Source organism: Lethenteron reissneri, unplaced genomic scaffold (genome assembly GCF_015708825.2).
Source record: "Lethenteron reissneri isolate LAM-NWPU_2019-01 unplaced genomic scaffold, ASM1570882v1 scaffold_1450, whole genome shotgun sequence".
NCBI lineage: Eukaryota > Metazoa > Chordata > Hyperoartia > Petromyzontiformes > Petromyzontidae > Lethenteron > Lethenteron reissneri.
This window is the reverse complement of record NW_026891169.1, coordinates 1-15,767: the sequence shown is the minus strand read 5'-3', so window position 1 is coordinate 15,767 and position 15,767 is coordinate 1. Positions and strand designations below refer to the sequence as shown.

General features: G+C 52.9%; 1 protein-coding gene across 1 annotated transcript; it reads right to left on the bottom strand.

Moving 5' to 3' along the window:
• Positions 1-5,919: 5,919 nt before the first annotated feature.
• Positions 5,920-13,949, bottom strand: LOC133362352 (myb-related protein A-like). The gene is made up of 5 exons (XM_061581277.1): positions 13,932-13,949; positions 12,968-13,203; positions 11,415-11,542; positions 8,343-8,427; positions 5,920-6,123 (listed from the first exon to the last, which is right to left on the bottom strand). Exons 2-5 carry the CDS (start codon positions 13,031-13,033, stop codon positions 5,920-5,922), a joined length of 483 nt encoding a protein of 160 aa, XP_061437261.1. The 5' UTR covers positions 13,034-13,203; positions 13,932-13,949.
• Between the last annotated feature and the right edge of the window lie 1,818 nt (positions 13,950-15,767).

The following is a 15,767-nucleotide window of genomic DNA, read 5'->3' as shown; positions in this document are numbered from 1 at the left end:
TATATATACGTGTGTGTGTGCGTACGTGTGTGTGTGTGCGTGTGTGTGCGTACGTGTGTGTGTGTGCGTACGTGTGTGTGTTGCGGGGAGCGGCAGCGTAGCGGTTAGCGCGCTGCACTGTGAACCTGGTGACCCGAGTTAGATTCCCGCTCGCAGCCAACACCAGTGGCGATTATCTGAACCAGTTATGGGCCTCCCCTAGGTGGACTCAGCCTCAAATGAGTACCTGGTGCGGTGTGTAAACATCGCCACTGGGGAGACAAAGGCGGTCGGGCGTGGTGCTGGCCACCCACCCCCTCGTGTGCCGTGCCGGCCTTCATAGGTGCTCGCTAACAGCACTTGCCCCTACAGTCTGTTAAGGCTACACGGGGGATCTTTGTCTTTGTTTACCGTGAGTGTATGTGGGGAGCAATGTCATCGTTCGTGGACCCGTCAGCCTTCACGTCACACCAGTGGCAACTGATGTTAGAACCTGGCCCGGCCCTGCCTTGCTCTATGTGTATATAACACACGTTAGCGCGTCGTGGGGTGTGCTGTTTCACATCTGCTTCATCGGTGCTCGCTGATGTCATTTCACTCCACCAAACTGTGACACTTGAGGGGAGACAGTGTTCTACACCAAGATCTACACACACGCGTACAAGTGTATAAACTCCATGCAATATAATGACACTTTATTTAAAACAAACTCTACAATATATTCATTCTGTAATTATATTTAGTCAACTTTGGTCTTTTTTAATTGTTTTCATTTTTCTGTCACAAAATAAAGCTCCTCATTGTGAAGGCTGAGCTGGAGCCTGCTGTTGCTGTATTTTGGCTGGCGCTCTGCGAGCCGCCATGAACATCACATGGCCTTGGAAATACATTTGAGCATATCAAATGGCTTGGGGTAATCGACTGAAGTTGCCTCTGGTGTGCAATGCGTTCGGCGTCGGATGAGGAAAACCCGTGGAAAACTGTTTTTGGGCCGCCTTGAGATGTCTCCAGAGCAAATGTCCAGCATAGTTATGCGTGTGTCTGTGTGTGTGTCTCTGCATGTGTGTCTGTCTCTGTGTGTGTCTCTGTGTGTGTCTCTCTGTGTGTCTCTGTGTGTGTCTCTGTGTGTCTCTGCATGTGTCACTGCATGTGTCACTGTGTCTATGTGTGTGTGTGTCTCTGCATGTGTCACTGTGTCTGTGTGTGTCTGTGTGTGTCTTTGTGTCTCTGCATGTGCCACTGTGTCTGTGTGTGTGTGTCTGTGTGTTTGTGTGTCTCTGCATGTGTCACTGTGTCTATGTGTGTGTGTGTCTCTGCATGTGTCACTGTGTCTGTGTGTGTCTGTGTGTCTCTGCATGTGTCACTGTGTCTGTGTGTGTGTCTGTGTGTCTGTGTCTCTGCATGTGTCACTGTGTCTGTGTGTGTGTGTCTGTGTGTGTGTGTGTCTGTGTGTCTGTGTGTCTCTGCATGTGTCACTGTGTGTGTGTCTGTGTGTGTCTGTGTGTGTGTCTGTGTGTCTGTGTGTGTCTGTGTGTCTCTGCATGTTTCACTGTGTCTGTGTGTGTGTGTCTCTGCATGTGTCACTGTGTCTGTGTGTGTGTGTCTGTGTGTGTGTCTCTGCATGTGTCACTGTGTCTGTGTGTGTGTGTCTGTGTGTGTGTCTCTGCATGTGTCACTGTGTCTGTGTGTGTGTGTCTGTGTGTGTGTGTGTCTCTGCATGTGTCACTGTGTCTGTGTGTGTGTGTCTGTGTGTGTCTGTGTGTCCCTGCATGTGTCACTGTGTGTGTCTGTGTCTGTGTGTGTGTGTGTCTGTGTGTGTGTCTGTCTGTATGTGTCTGTCTGTGTGTGTCTGTCTGTGTGTGTCTGTCTGTGTGTGTGTGTCAGTGTGTGTCTGTGTGTGTGTCTGTGTGTCTCTGCATGTGTCACTGTGTCTGTGTGTGTCTGTGTGTCTGTGTGTGCCTGTGTGTCTCTGCATGTGTCACTGTGTCTGTGTGTGTGTGTCTGTGTGTCTCTGCATGTGTCACTGTGTCTGTGTGTGTGTGTCTGTGTGTGTGTGTGTCTCTGCATGTGTCACTGTGTCTGTGTGTGTCTGCATGTGTCACTGTGTCTGTGTGTGTCTGTGTGTCTCTGTCACTGTGTCTGTGTGTCTGTGTGTGTGTGTGTCTGTGTGTGTGTGTCTGTGTGTCTCTGCATGTGTCACTGTGTCTGTGTGTGTGTGTCTGTGTGTGTCTGTGTGTGTCTGCATGTGTCACCGTGTCTGTGTGTGTCTGCATGTGTCACTGTGTCTGTGTGTGTGTCTGTGTGTCTGCATGTGTCACCGTGTCTGTGTGTGTCTGCATGTGTCACTGTGTCTGTGTGTGTGTGTCTGTGTGTGTGTGTGTCTGTGTGTGTGTGTCTGTGTGTCTCTGCATGTGTCACTGTGTCTGTGTGTCTGTGTGTGTGTGTCTCTGCATGTGTCACTGTGTCTGTGTGTCTCTGCATGTGTCACTGTGTCTGTGTGTGTGTGTCTGCATGTGTCACCGTGTCTGTGTGTGTCTGCATGTGTCACTGTGTCTGTGTGTGTGTCTGTGTGTCTGTATGTGTCACTGTGTGTGTGTCTGTGTGTCTGTGTGTGTCTGCATGTGTCACTGTGTCTGTGTGTGTGTCTCTGCATGTGTCACTGTGTCTGTGTGACTGCCAAGTTGTCCTTATTTTCGTTGCCTTCTGATGAGTCCAGCAGAGACACTCCCTGCACACCGGGTCGCACAAAGACAAAGATCCCCGTGTAGCTTTAACAGACTGTAGGGGCAAGTGCTGTTAGCGAGTAGCACCTATGAAGGCCGGCACGGCACACGAGGGGGTGGGTGGCCAGCACCACTCCCGGCCGCCTTTGTCTCCCCAGTGCCCGATGATGCTGGATGCAATTACCAGCGAAACGTCGTGCTACTCAAACATTGTAAATGTTGTGGTTTCACGCTTCAACACACCGGTGGGCTAAAGCAGTGAACTCTTTTGTCTTTTGTCAACGTGACAATTTTTACTGATTGGCCGTGTCGGGTGGTGGAGGGTTACGACACATTTATAAATAACGCAGCGATCTCACCCAAAACACGTTGATTACGAATAATAAGCCTGCTACGAGTTAAACTGAGCAGTTACGTTGTGACCAGTGTAGCTACTAGCCTGGTGGTCACCGACACAGCTTGTAATTCTGTTAAGGGGAAAGTTACCCCGTGTGTTGGAACTGAATCAATGTGTTGCCTCCAAGGCAGTTGAACCCATCGCACTTACAGTTTACAATCCTGTTGCCGGCTTCTCCATTTAAATACTCCCACAAACGCCTTCGCCGAGAGAATGAACGCCGGCGCGGGATTTGGCGGGGAAACCAAAACCGCCGCCGTTTCGGATAAAAAAGGCCCTGGCACGTCCCGCTCACTTTGCCGTCGGGGGGAATGTCTGTGGCGTCGCTATCGAAGCGCACGGAGGGGCGGACGAGTGACGGGGGGTCGTGTACCGTGCGGTGGCGCCAACCGAGCGGTGGCACTCGCTCACGGTGGCACCGGGCTCTGCAGGGTGTGCAGGATCCTGCGCGCCTTCTCCGTCATCAACGCTTGGTCCTCCGTCTTGCCGCACGCCACCGCCTCCCACTCCTCGCTCATCTGTGCGGGCGGGGGGTCAAAGATTGTCACCGCCGCGTCACCAACCCTCGCTACCCTGTCAGATCCAATGCTGCTGCTGCTGCACTATTAGACACTCACATTTAAGTGGAATAAAAACATCTTCATATATACCATGTATCGTCGATGCAGCCAATGGTGACTGGGCTGTTACCCTCAAACTCATTATACAAGATCGTGTGTTGCTTGACGGGTGCGATGTATAAATGTGAGTATGAATGATATTATTGTAAGACCCAGGATGGCATCTGTACTGGCCCAATGCTGACACAGGCCTCAGCTCTCTGTGCCACCAAGCTCCCTCAGGAGATTGTCAGTCCACGTGTGGCAACGTTGCCTTTAGCACAACACCATCATCATCATTATTATTTCAACTGAAAATAATTCATGGTGTAGTTGGGAGCTGAAAACACAAAGATATGGAAACAATCTGAATCGACAAGCTTTGCACCGGGTGCATGAATCGTATTAAGTAACTAATGTCGCTCACTCTCAAGCAGCAGGCGCGTCGCGTGGAAGAGGCGCATTGCAGCCCAATAATGAAACGCAAAAAATAGCACACACACAAAAAGGTGATTCATACTAATTATGGCAAGCGATGTCATGATTGTAATGAGTGTGTATGTGCAATTCAAGCATGCATGCACTGCTGTGTGGGAACAAACAAAAAGAGATAATTAGTGTTGCTTTCCAGCACTGCACTATGGCTAATGACAGCTCATTATTATAACAGATGAGAATGGTCCCAGCCACAAGGAGAGTGGCACGGAGCGTGCACATCCTGAGACAAGCACGCTGCTGCTCCGCAGTGGCAGAGCGGGGAGAGATCATTCAAACTCTGCACTCACATCGATTGTATTGGTAAAGAGACAATAGCAAAAATTGGTTTTCTGTATCGACACAAGCACTGCTTCCCCCCCTATGTTCCGCTTGAAATTGATAAAAGCTACCGTACTGCCTCTACTTGATTCCTGTGACATCGTGTATAAATCAGCCCCAAGTACTGTACTGAAGAAGCTTGACTCTGTATCACTCGGCCTTAAGATTTGCATTGAACTGCCCATATAGGACTCACCACTGAGATCTCTACATTGGGTCAAACTTAACGTCTCTTAATGATCGACGGCTTGTGCACCAGATCTTATTTATTCACGATGCACTTACAAGAAATCAGCAGACTACCTGCCGGATCTCCTCGCTGTTTCGAAGAACAAATGTGACCTAAGGTCTTTGCTCATTTATCAGCTTCACGTTTCTTATTGCCGTACAAATACTGGAGAAAGGGCCTTTGCTATTGATGCCGCCAGGGTCTGGAATGCTATCGCCAATAAATTGCAACTTGGATCACTACCTCTGAGATCTTCACTCAAAACTGCTCTAGAGGAGTTGTACGCCCATAGCTGCCACTGCTATTCAGAATGGCCTGCAATCAAATGTATCATTCTGGATGACCGCTGCAAAGTATGATCTTGAGTTTTGATTATGGTGTGCTGATCATTAAAGGTGTATTGAAAAATTTAGATTCTGCTACTGATACTCCTGCTGTTATGGAGCGACTCATGCAGCCAACTATGGCTGCAAAGTTTGGTCGTACATGTTATGTATCTCGTTTATTGTTACATTTGAATCACAGTTCCTGTGAACACTTTTACATGTTTTCATAGCTTTATTTTGGTGATTTTGAAAACGTTTGGTTTAGCCATATTTGTTTTTTTATAGTACAGAGTTAGCCTGATAACTTGAATCTAAATTGTCTTATGGGTGTTATTGTTTGACTTGCATCCCGCTGGGATTTTTTGCACACAGCGTTGAAACACGGTGGTTTTGTGTGCAGTCGGAAAGACAGCGTCAAATCAGACGTCATTCAGACGCTGTCTTTCCGACAGACCTGTTCTTCACCTGAGGACGGCTGCTTGCGTTGTGGCCGAAACGTCGTGAGAATTGTATTTTATTATGTTTTGTTTTTATTGTTTTATTATTTCCCTTCTACGTGATGACTTTACCGAAAGAAGCAAGAAGACGAACTAAACTGTGCTTATTTGACCAGCTAGGGCCCGCTGAGCTGTATAGCTCTTCTTCAGAAGCGGCTTGGCCACAAACTGCAGCTCGACAAAAGTGGCTCGTCGTCACGTGGAGATGTTTCGCAGCCGAACACTGTACATGCACGCCGACTCCAAATGTGGAGGGAGAAACCCGAGGACCTGGAGTAAAATCCACGGGGAGAGAGACACACAAACTCCAAATAAACAGCAGGTGTCAGGTATGGGATAGAAGCCACAACCTTCTACATCCCTGGCGAGGGAGTTAACGTCTCCTGGCCACCGCGGCGCTGCAATCGCCGTGTGGTGAAGGTGCTCACCTTCCAGGGGTTACCGGTTTTGGCCGAGCGGAGGCCGGTGAATCTCCCCGGGGTGTCCTGCAACGAGGACGCATCCTTCCCCAGCAGCTCCAGCAGCTCCTGCAGCACCAGCTGGGAAGGTGTCTGAGGCTGCAAACGACCCAATTACGCAATGGGATTATGCACCCAGCACCATTGCTCTCGAATGCAAAAACTTAGCAGGAACCCTCCTGGCAAAAAGTGTCTCCAGACCTTAATCCCATAGAAAATCTGTGGAGGGAGCTGAAGGTTCGAGTTGCCAAACGTCAGCCTCGAAACCTTAATGACTTGGAGAAGATCTGCAAAGAGGAGTGGGACAAAATCCCTCCTGAGATGTGTGCAAACCTGGTGGCCAACTACAAGAAACGTCTGACCTCTGTGATTGCCAACAAGGGTTGTGTCACCAAGTACTAAGTCATGTTTTGCAGAGGGGGTCAAATACTTATTTCCCTCATTAAAATGCAAATCAATTTATAACATTTTTGACTTGCGTCTTTCTGGATTTTGTTGTTATTCTGTCTCTCCACTGTTCAAATAAACCTACCATTACAATTATAGACTGATCATTTCTTTGTCAGTGGGAAAACGTACAAAATCAGCAGGGGATCAACTACTTGTTTCCCTCACTGTACTCCTGCCATGTATCATCAAATTGCCGGCACCACGTGACTCTGTGCTACAGCCTTGTAAGAGAAAGCACATGTTCTTGCTGTGCACCAGAGTGAGTCACGGGGGGACTACCGCCATCGTTTTCTGAGGACTGCTTAGCTCTATGAGACCTCCTTTACCAGTGGCAAGATAGTGATAGGTTTTTACCCTTTCAACTGGTACAAAAACTGACACCTTTATACAAGGGATCATGTTGTGTACCAGTTGAAAGGGTAAAACCTATTACTATATTTTGCCACTGGTAAAGGAGATGTCTCATAGTGTAAATGCTTACCCTGAGCTCGCAATACTCTGATGGTGCGCTGTCTTTGAGTTGTACGCCTGTTGGCGTCATCTGGTCCAACACCAATGGAGACTAGGCTCTAAGAAAAGCTGTCTCGGGTGTGGACCAATCAACTTCAAGGACAGTGCATATCATTATTATCATTATCAGAGTTGTTTCGTTTTGTTTGCATTTGACTGCTTGTGTTGTGGTTATTGCAAACATGATGCCTTGTATAAAGGTGTCAGTTTTTGTACCAGTTGAAAGGGTAAAAACCCATCACCATATTTTGCCACTGCTAAAGGAGATGTCTCATAGTGTAAACGCCTTGAGTGCGCCCAATCTTGCCAAATCTCTCAGAATCCAGATGGGATTGAGGGCCCAGATAGTCCTTGGATGGGCAAACCACCATGGACCAGTGTTCTAAGCTGTGGGGCTTGCGTGGTGGGCAGCAGAGGCCCACGCAGCAACATCCGTTGTTGAACTGCGCATTTAAAACGACCACCTCTTTGCTCGCCTCTTGCACTGAAGTATGGTCAGCCCAAGACCCGCACAGACGAGGCCATCATCCAGCAGCCGATTAACAAATGGGTTGTAGGCACACATATCATAACTACAAATGCTGATGATCACAAGATGTTAACTACCCTCGCCTGGCATACAGGAGGTCGTGGATTCCATCCCGACCCTGATGCCTGCTGCTGTATATTTGGAGTTTGCGTGTCTCTCTCTCATCATCATCACGGTGGCTAGGAGATGTTAACTACCTCGCCTGGTATACAGAAGGTCGCGGATTCCATCCCGACCCTGACGCCTGCTGCTGTATATTTGGAGTTTGCGTGTCTCTCTCTCATCATCATCACGGTGGCTAGGAGATGTTAACTACCTCGCCTGGTATACAGAAGGTCGCGGATTCCATCCCGACCCTGACGCCTGCTGCTGTATTTTGGAGTTTGCGTGTCTCTCTCTCATCATCATCACGGTGGCTAGGAGATGTTAACTACCTCGCCTGGTATACAGAAGGTCGCGGATTCCATCCCAACCCTGACGCCTGCTGCTGTATATGTGGAGTTTGCATGTGTCCTCCCCGTGGTCGCGTGGATTTTTCTCCGGGTACTCCGGCTTTTCCCTCCACATTTAGAAACGTGATCTCGAGTATTTGCTGCTATAATTTCGACACGATGATGATGACGATGATGATGATGAGCCCCTTCGTTGGGCTGTCATGTGCAATGGCCAGGTCACTTCTGAGAAAGAGGCACACAACTCGGCGGAGCCCTTAGCTGGTGAAATAGAAAATAGTTTAATAGTTTACTACGGGTCGACGTAACGCGAGCGTGAAAACAAACGCTGAATAACATCATAGCCCTCACCATCAGCTTGACGGGGCCGTACTTGCTCTCATGGCTGCCAGCGCTTGCTTGACCGGCGTGGGGGTGCGGGGCGGTCCCAGGATGGAGCGCCGGATGTTGGAAGTGCGGCAGCTGTCAGCGGTGACAAAAGAGCGGCCTGCCGCGTATCCCGTACGGCAGAAACGTTCGTGGCAGCAAACATCGTCAGTTTCTCTTCCGATTCTGTTCCGGTGACGTGCGTGCACATCCTCAAAATGACACCACCGGAAGGAAAACTAAAATAAAAACAACTTTTTCGGTACCGAGGCTCCCACAAGGCCATGCGGGAGGGGGGCGTGTGGCACAGTTTGGCTGCCAGCTGTTGTAGAGTGGCGGTGGTCGTGTCGCGATGGTTTGTCTGCGGTGAGTAACAATGTCTTTAAAAACAACGGTGTTACGCTTCTCGCAAGTTCTGAGATTTAGTGGTCAACGGGACACCCACCACCCTGCAACTTGCAGATGTCTCGGAACGGTGAAAGGCTTCGCTTGCAAAGAATAGGAATGTCCCAAGGTGGTGAGGTTACTCAGTTAGCTGAGGCCGGCACCACTGATATCCTGGGTTTGGATCTGGATTTCATCCATCCGACATGAAACCAGCCGGGTTCTCAAGGGGTGTGGTGATGTTCTCAGCACAACTGCACACGGAAACAGTCCTTCACGATAAATTGAGTTCTCGCCATCAATTTGAGTAAATTTCAGCTCACACAATGCCTGTCATGCGATGAACCTCAATATCAAACATTCACTTTGAGAATGAGAAATGTCGCCACACCAGGAAGGAACAGGGGAAAGTAAAACAGGGGTGGAAACAGAGGGGTGGAGGACAGAGGGTGGAGGGACAGAGGGGTGGAGGGACAGAGGGTGGAGGACAGAGGGGTGGAGGGACAGAGGGGTGGAGGATCAGAGGAGTGGAGGGACAGAGGGGTGGAGGATCAGAGGGGTGGAGGAACAGAGGGGTGGAGGATCAGAGGGGTGGAGGAACAGAGGGGTGGAGGACAGAGGGGTGGAGGGACAGAGGGGTGGAGGAACAGAGGGGTGGAGGGACAGAGGGGTGGAGGGACAGAGGGGTGGAGGATCAGAGGGGTGGAGGGACAGAGGGTGGAGGAACAGAGGGGTGGAGGGACAGAGGGGTGGAGGAACAGAGGGGTGGAGGAACAGAGGGGTGGAGGGACAGAGGGGTGGAGGAACAGAGGGTGGAGGGACAGAGGGGTGGAGGGACAGAGGGGTGGAGGGACAGAGGGGTGGAGGAACAGAGGGGTGGAGGGACAGAGGGGTGGAGGGACAGAGGGTGGAGGAACAGAGGGGTGGAGGATCAGAGGGGTGGAGGGACAGAGGGGGGAGGGACAGAGGGGTGGAGGGACAGAGGGGTGGAGGGACAGAGGGGTGGAGGGACAGAGGGGGGAGGATCAGAGGGGTGGAGGGACAGAGGGGTGGAGGGACAGAGGGGTGGAGGGACAGAGGGGTGGAGGGACAGAGGGGTGGAGGGACAGAGGGGTGGAGGGACAGAGGGGTGGAGGGACAGAGGGGTGGAGGGACAGAGGGGTGGAGGGACAGAGGGGTGGAGGAACAGAGGGGTGGAGGAACAGAGGGGTGGAGGAACAGAGGGGTGGGGGAACAGAGGGTGGAGGGACAGAGGGGTGGAGGGACAGAGGGGTGGAGGAACAGAGGAGTGGAGGGACAGAGGGGTGGAGGGACAGAGGGGTGGAGGGACAGAGGGGTGGAGGAACAGAGGGGTGGAGGAACAGAGGGGTGGAGGAACAGAGGGGAGGAGGAACAGAGGGGTGGAGGGACAGAGGGGTGGAGGAACAGAGGGGTGGAGGAACAGAGGGGAGGAGGAACAGAGGAGTGGAGGGACAGAGGGGTGGAGGGACAGAGGGGTGGAGGAACAGAGGGGAGGAGGAACAGAGGAGTGGAGGGACAGAGGGGTGGAGGATCAGAGGGGTGGAGGAACAGAGGGGTGGAGGGACAGAGGGGTGGAGGAACAGAGGGGTGGAGGATCAGAGGGGTGGAGGGACAGAGGGGTGGAGGAACAGAGGGGAGGAGGGACAGAGGAGTGGAGGGACAGAGGGGAGGAGGGACAGAGGGGTGGAGGAACAGAGGAGTGGAGGGACAGAGGGGTGGAGGGACAGAGGGGTGGAGGAACAGAGGGGTGGAGGAACAGAGGGGTGGAGGAACAGAGGGGTGGAGGATCAGAGGGGTGGAGGAACAGAGGGGTGGAGGAACAGAGGGGAGGAGGGACAGAGGAGTGGAGGGACAGAGGGGAGGAGGGACAGAGGGGTGGAGGAACAGAGGAGTGGAGGGACAGAGGGGTGGAGGGACAGAGGGGTGGAGGGACAGAGGGGTGGAGGATCAGAGGGGTGGAGGAACAGAGGGGTGGAGGGACAGAGGGGTGGAGGATCAGAGGGGTGGAGGATCAGAGGGGTGGAGGAACAGAGGGGTGGAGGAACAGAGGGGAGGAGGGACAGAGGAGTGGAGGGACAGAGGGGAGGAGGGACAGAGGGGTGGAGGAACAGAGGAGTGGAGGGACAGAGGGGTGGAGGGACAGAGGGGTGGAGGGACAGAGGGGTGGAGGATCAGAGGGGTGGAGGAACAGAGGGGTGGAGGAACAGAGGGGTGGAGGATCAGAGGGGTGGAGGGACAGAGGGGTGGAGGGACAGAGGGGTGGAGGATCAGAGGGGTGGAGGGACAGAGGGGTGGAGGAACAGAGGGGTGGAGGAACAGAGGGGTGGAGGGACAGAACAGAGGGGTGGAGGGACAGAGGGGTGGAGGGACAGAGGGGTGGAGGGACAGAGGGGGGGAGGATCAGAGGGGTGGAGGAACAGAGGGGTGGAGGGACAGAGGGGTGGAGGGACAGAACAGAGGGGTGGAGGATCAGAGGGGTGGAGGGACAGAGGGATGGAACAGAGGGGTGGAGGAACAGAGGGGAGGAGGAACAGAGGGGAGGAGGAACAGAGGGGAGAAGGATCAGAGGGGTGGAGGATCAGAGGGGTGGAGGATCAGAGGGGTGGAGGGTCAGAGGGGTGGAGGGTCAGAGGGGTGGAGGAACAGAGGGGTGGAGGAACAGGGCAGAGGGAACGTACGCTTTGCCACCACCCTTGGAGGGCTTTGGCGTGTGGTCCCTCTGCAGTGGCGTGGTGACCTCCACCTTGTGGCTGCACACAGGGGTAGAGGTGAGCGACGGGCACAAATCCACCTTCAAGTTCAGGAACTGCACGCACGGGGGGCACAACCACGCAGCGGCACCAATCGCGCAACGTCTGGCTCGAGGCTACCAACGTCCTCGAAATGAACGTATTTGACAGTACATCGGTGGTGCACGGTATAAAAAAAAGGCTTTTTTTCTCTCACAATTATTATTTCTTTTCCTGCGATTCGCAACCCCGGTCAGAAAATATTGCGTGGGAGTGGTGGTGGTGCGGCAAAATCAGTTCTCGTCATGCTGAAGCGGTCGGAAGGAGACGAATGTTATGAGCGGCCGTACAGCAACACCCAGCCTGATGAAGATTGGCTGGCCCAGTGTTCCAAAGGCAGATTTCACTAAACTTGGTCGGACGATTCCTCGATTCAACGGTACCCAAATCAATGGTCAACCTTGACCTGGGAATCGCGTCAATTGAAGACCGCTATACATATCTGCCGATTCAAATTTCCATTTCAGACTGTTTTACAGGGACCGGTGTGTTATGCTGCACCGGTGTACCGACAAAACGTCTAATTATCAGTATCAAGATCATCGCCCCCTCCTGGCAGACTAATGCCGATCCAGGTGCCGGGTCATCTTGGGCTGCATAGGCACAGCTGCCAATACGGGGATCTGTGTCGTGAAGTGATAGAGCACGCAAACTCCAAACGTACAGCAGGTGTCACGGTCGTCATCGAACCCACAACCTCCTGCATACCGGGCGAGGTAGTTAACATCTCCTAGCCACCGTGATGATGATAAGAGAGACACGCAAACTCCAAACGTACAGCAGGCGTCAGGGTCGGGATCGAACCCACAACCTCCTGAATACCGGGCGAGGTAGTTAACATCTCCTAGCCACCGTGATGATGATAAGAGAGACACGCAAACTCCAAACGTACAGCAGGCGTCAGGGTCGGGATCGAACCCACAAACTCCTGAATACCGGGCGAGGTAGTTAACATCTCCTAGCCACCGTGATGATGATAGAGAGACACGCAAACTCCAAACGTACAGCAGGCGTCAGGGTCGGGATCGAACCCACAACCTCCTGAATACCGGGTGAGGTAGTTAACATCTCCTAGCCACCGTGATGATGATAAGAGAGACACGCAAACTCCAAACGTACAGCAGGCGTCAGGGTCGGGATCGAACCCACAAACTCCTGAATACCGGGCGAGGTAGTTAACATCTCCTAGCCACCGTGATGATGATAAGAGAGACACGCAAACTCCAAAAGTACAGCAGGCGTCAGGGTCGGGATCGAACCCACAACCTCCTGCATACCGGGCGAGGTAGTTAACATCTCCTAGCCACCGTGATGATGATAAGAGAGACACACAAACTCCAAACGTACAGCAGGCGTCAGGGTCGGGATCGAACCCACAACCTCCTGAATACTGGGCGAGGTAGTTAACAAGAAGCAGCAAAGGGGGTGGGGGGCCATGCTACCTGCGACGGGGAGAAGGGGAGCTTCTTGAGGGGCGTGCTTTTGCGAGTGTCCTGCGGTTCGCTCATCTCGTCCGTCAGCGGCGACGAGAAGGCGGGGGGGAGGAGTGGCTGAGCCCGCGCACGCTCCTGCGCCTCAGGATGGTGGGAGGGCTGCTGAACTTGACGGTGACCGTGGGCGTCGTCAGCAGAGGCACCTCCACCTCGGGAGTAATTTGCGGCAGCTGCTTCGAGTTGGCCTGGGAATGGAATACAAGGCAAGGGTCAATGTCACGTGTGATAGTAGGCCTCGGCAAGGTACGGTAAAAAATAGAATGTTTTTACCCTTTTATCTGGCAAATGCTTACCCTGAGCTCTCATACTCTGATGGTGCTTTGTCTTTGAGTTGTGCGCCTTTTGGCGTCATCTGGTCCAACTCCATATGAGACTAGGCTCTAAGGAAAGCTGTCTCGGGTGTGGACCAATCAACTTCAAGGACAGTGCACACATTATCAGAGTTATGTTTTTTATTTGCATTACGACTGCAGGTATTGTGGTCTATGCAAACATGACTCCTTGTAAAAAAAGGTGTCAGTTTTGTAGCCAGATAAAAGGGTAAAAAAACAATTATCAAGGTACGGTAAATTACCTATTTTACCGGGTAAAAGGGTAAAGGTTTCGACATGCCAAGGGGTAAGGTACAGGATAGGTTAAAGGTAGCTCAGAAGAATTACCTGGGAGGGTAAAGGTAGCACGAATTACCCGGTAAATACGGTACCTTGTTTACCGCTAAAAGCTCCGTGGCGCAGTCCGTGGCCTCCATTATAAATTGCGATCATTGATGTCGGACCAGATGGAGACGGTCCACGTCCTTGAGGCAGAGGCACTAGCGGACGAGGTCAAGGATGCCAGCAACGGCATCTTTGGGGTTGCTGCGAACAGCAATCGAAGGAGGCAGCGGCAAGCGTTCCCGTGGGAGCACACGCACCGTTGGATGGAGGGTGATCCCCGGCAAGGCAAGTGGTTTTCCACCCACACGAAGAACGCGTCGGGGTGGAAAGCCCACCTCAAGAAGCACCACGTGCTGGCACCAGGCGGCGGGGTCGGGTCGTTGGCGTCGGCGAGCCGCCTAAAGCAGCAAACTCTGAGCCGGCCAGCAATCCCGGATCGCCTCCTGGCAAAGTTTGAGAACGCGGCGGTTGATTTTGTTATCCGAGGCGCGATCTCTGTGGAGGAGCCGCCGGCAGCGACAAGTTCCAGCCCTTGGTCAGCAGCACATTGACGCAGGGATACGAGGCCCGTCGATGGTTGACGAGATCGCCATCGACCACCGGGACGAGGAGGTCATGGAGGGCCGTGTCGTCGACAGCCTCAACGCCCGATTCCAGAGTATTCTATCTGAATAAAGCGCTCTACCTACAGTTTTTACCGTTATAACACCTTGTTCACGTGTTGTAGTACCCCAGTAATGTCCCTGTAATCGGGTTATTTGCATGGGGTAAGGGTAAAAGGTAGGGTAAAGGTAGGCTCGTTTTTTTTACCGTTTAACCTTTGACCTTACCTTGCCGAGGGCTATGTAATAGCAATAACACCGCGTTATGTTTGCAAGCCGCTGTTGTTGCAAGTCGCAGATTAAGCCTCGCGGCACACGGAGGCACGGAAGACACCACAGCCAAAGTGGGAGGCAGTCAGAACCGGCGCCAATAATTGCAAACGATAGTCGTGATATTGGGATGCTTGACCAACTCCATTCTCGAGTGTTGTTGATGCACGTGGGAGGGGACCAGAGTACACCCACGGAAACATCGCGGGCGCCAGAGGCCGCGCTCTTCATTGCCAGGGCCGCGAGGCCACTGACGGCCCCCGACACAGTCGAGGAGACACAAACAGTGAAAATACCCCTCCCCCATGTCATCAAACGTGCGGCGTCCCTCCTCGCACTGACGATGTCTTGTCGGCGAAAGTGGGCCCTCCTGTGAAGATGACGAGTCAAGAACATTGCGCTAAGGGGTAACGCCGCTAACGGAGGGAAGAGACGCAGAGAAGGGCTGCGTGCAGAACGAGAGAGAGCCAGAGAGAGAGAGCGAGAGAGGTGGGGGTTTAACATAAAGCCAAGTTAAAAAATTTACAAAAATTACGAAATGATGAACGAAGCAAAGTACCGAATACACCGAGCATCTTCTTGTTTCCACTGATCGTAAACAAAACGAGACGGAGAGAGAGAGAGGTGGTGGGGGGAGGAGAGAGAGACAGTGCGAGTGCGACGTACGGGCGTGCCGGGATGACCGTCTCTTCCAGCAGCTCGGCCAGCTCATCGAGTCCTCGAAAAGCATTTCGTGGACAGACACGAGCGCAGGTAGCGAGAGACGCGACGAGATGGTGACCACCGGGACACGGACGAGACACGGGCACACGCTGACGCAGCAGTCAAGGAGACGTGACGCGTCACTCGCAATGAGGCTGAGCGACGAGACGCAAAGTCGCGCTCACCGGCGGTGACGTCACAGCGCGCGGCGGTGACGTCACAGCGCGCGGCGGATAACGTCACAGCGCACGGCGGTGACGTCACAGCGCACGGCGGTGACGTCACAGCGCACGGCGGTGACGTCACAGCGCGCGGCTGTGGGCGTAAGTCGGCGGGGGACGTCGTTGGTGACGTCACGCGATTTTGGCGCGTCCATTCGAGGCACAGGAAATCAGGAGATCCAGTCCGGGAAAAGGGAATCCAGTCCGGGTCATAGGAAGTCACACAGGCAGACCGAGTCCAGTCCAGGAACAGTGAATCCGGTCCGGGCATAGGAAGTCCAGTCCGGGCATAGTGAGT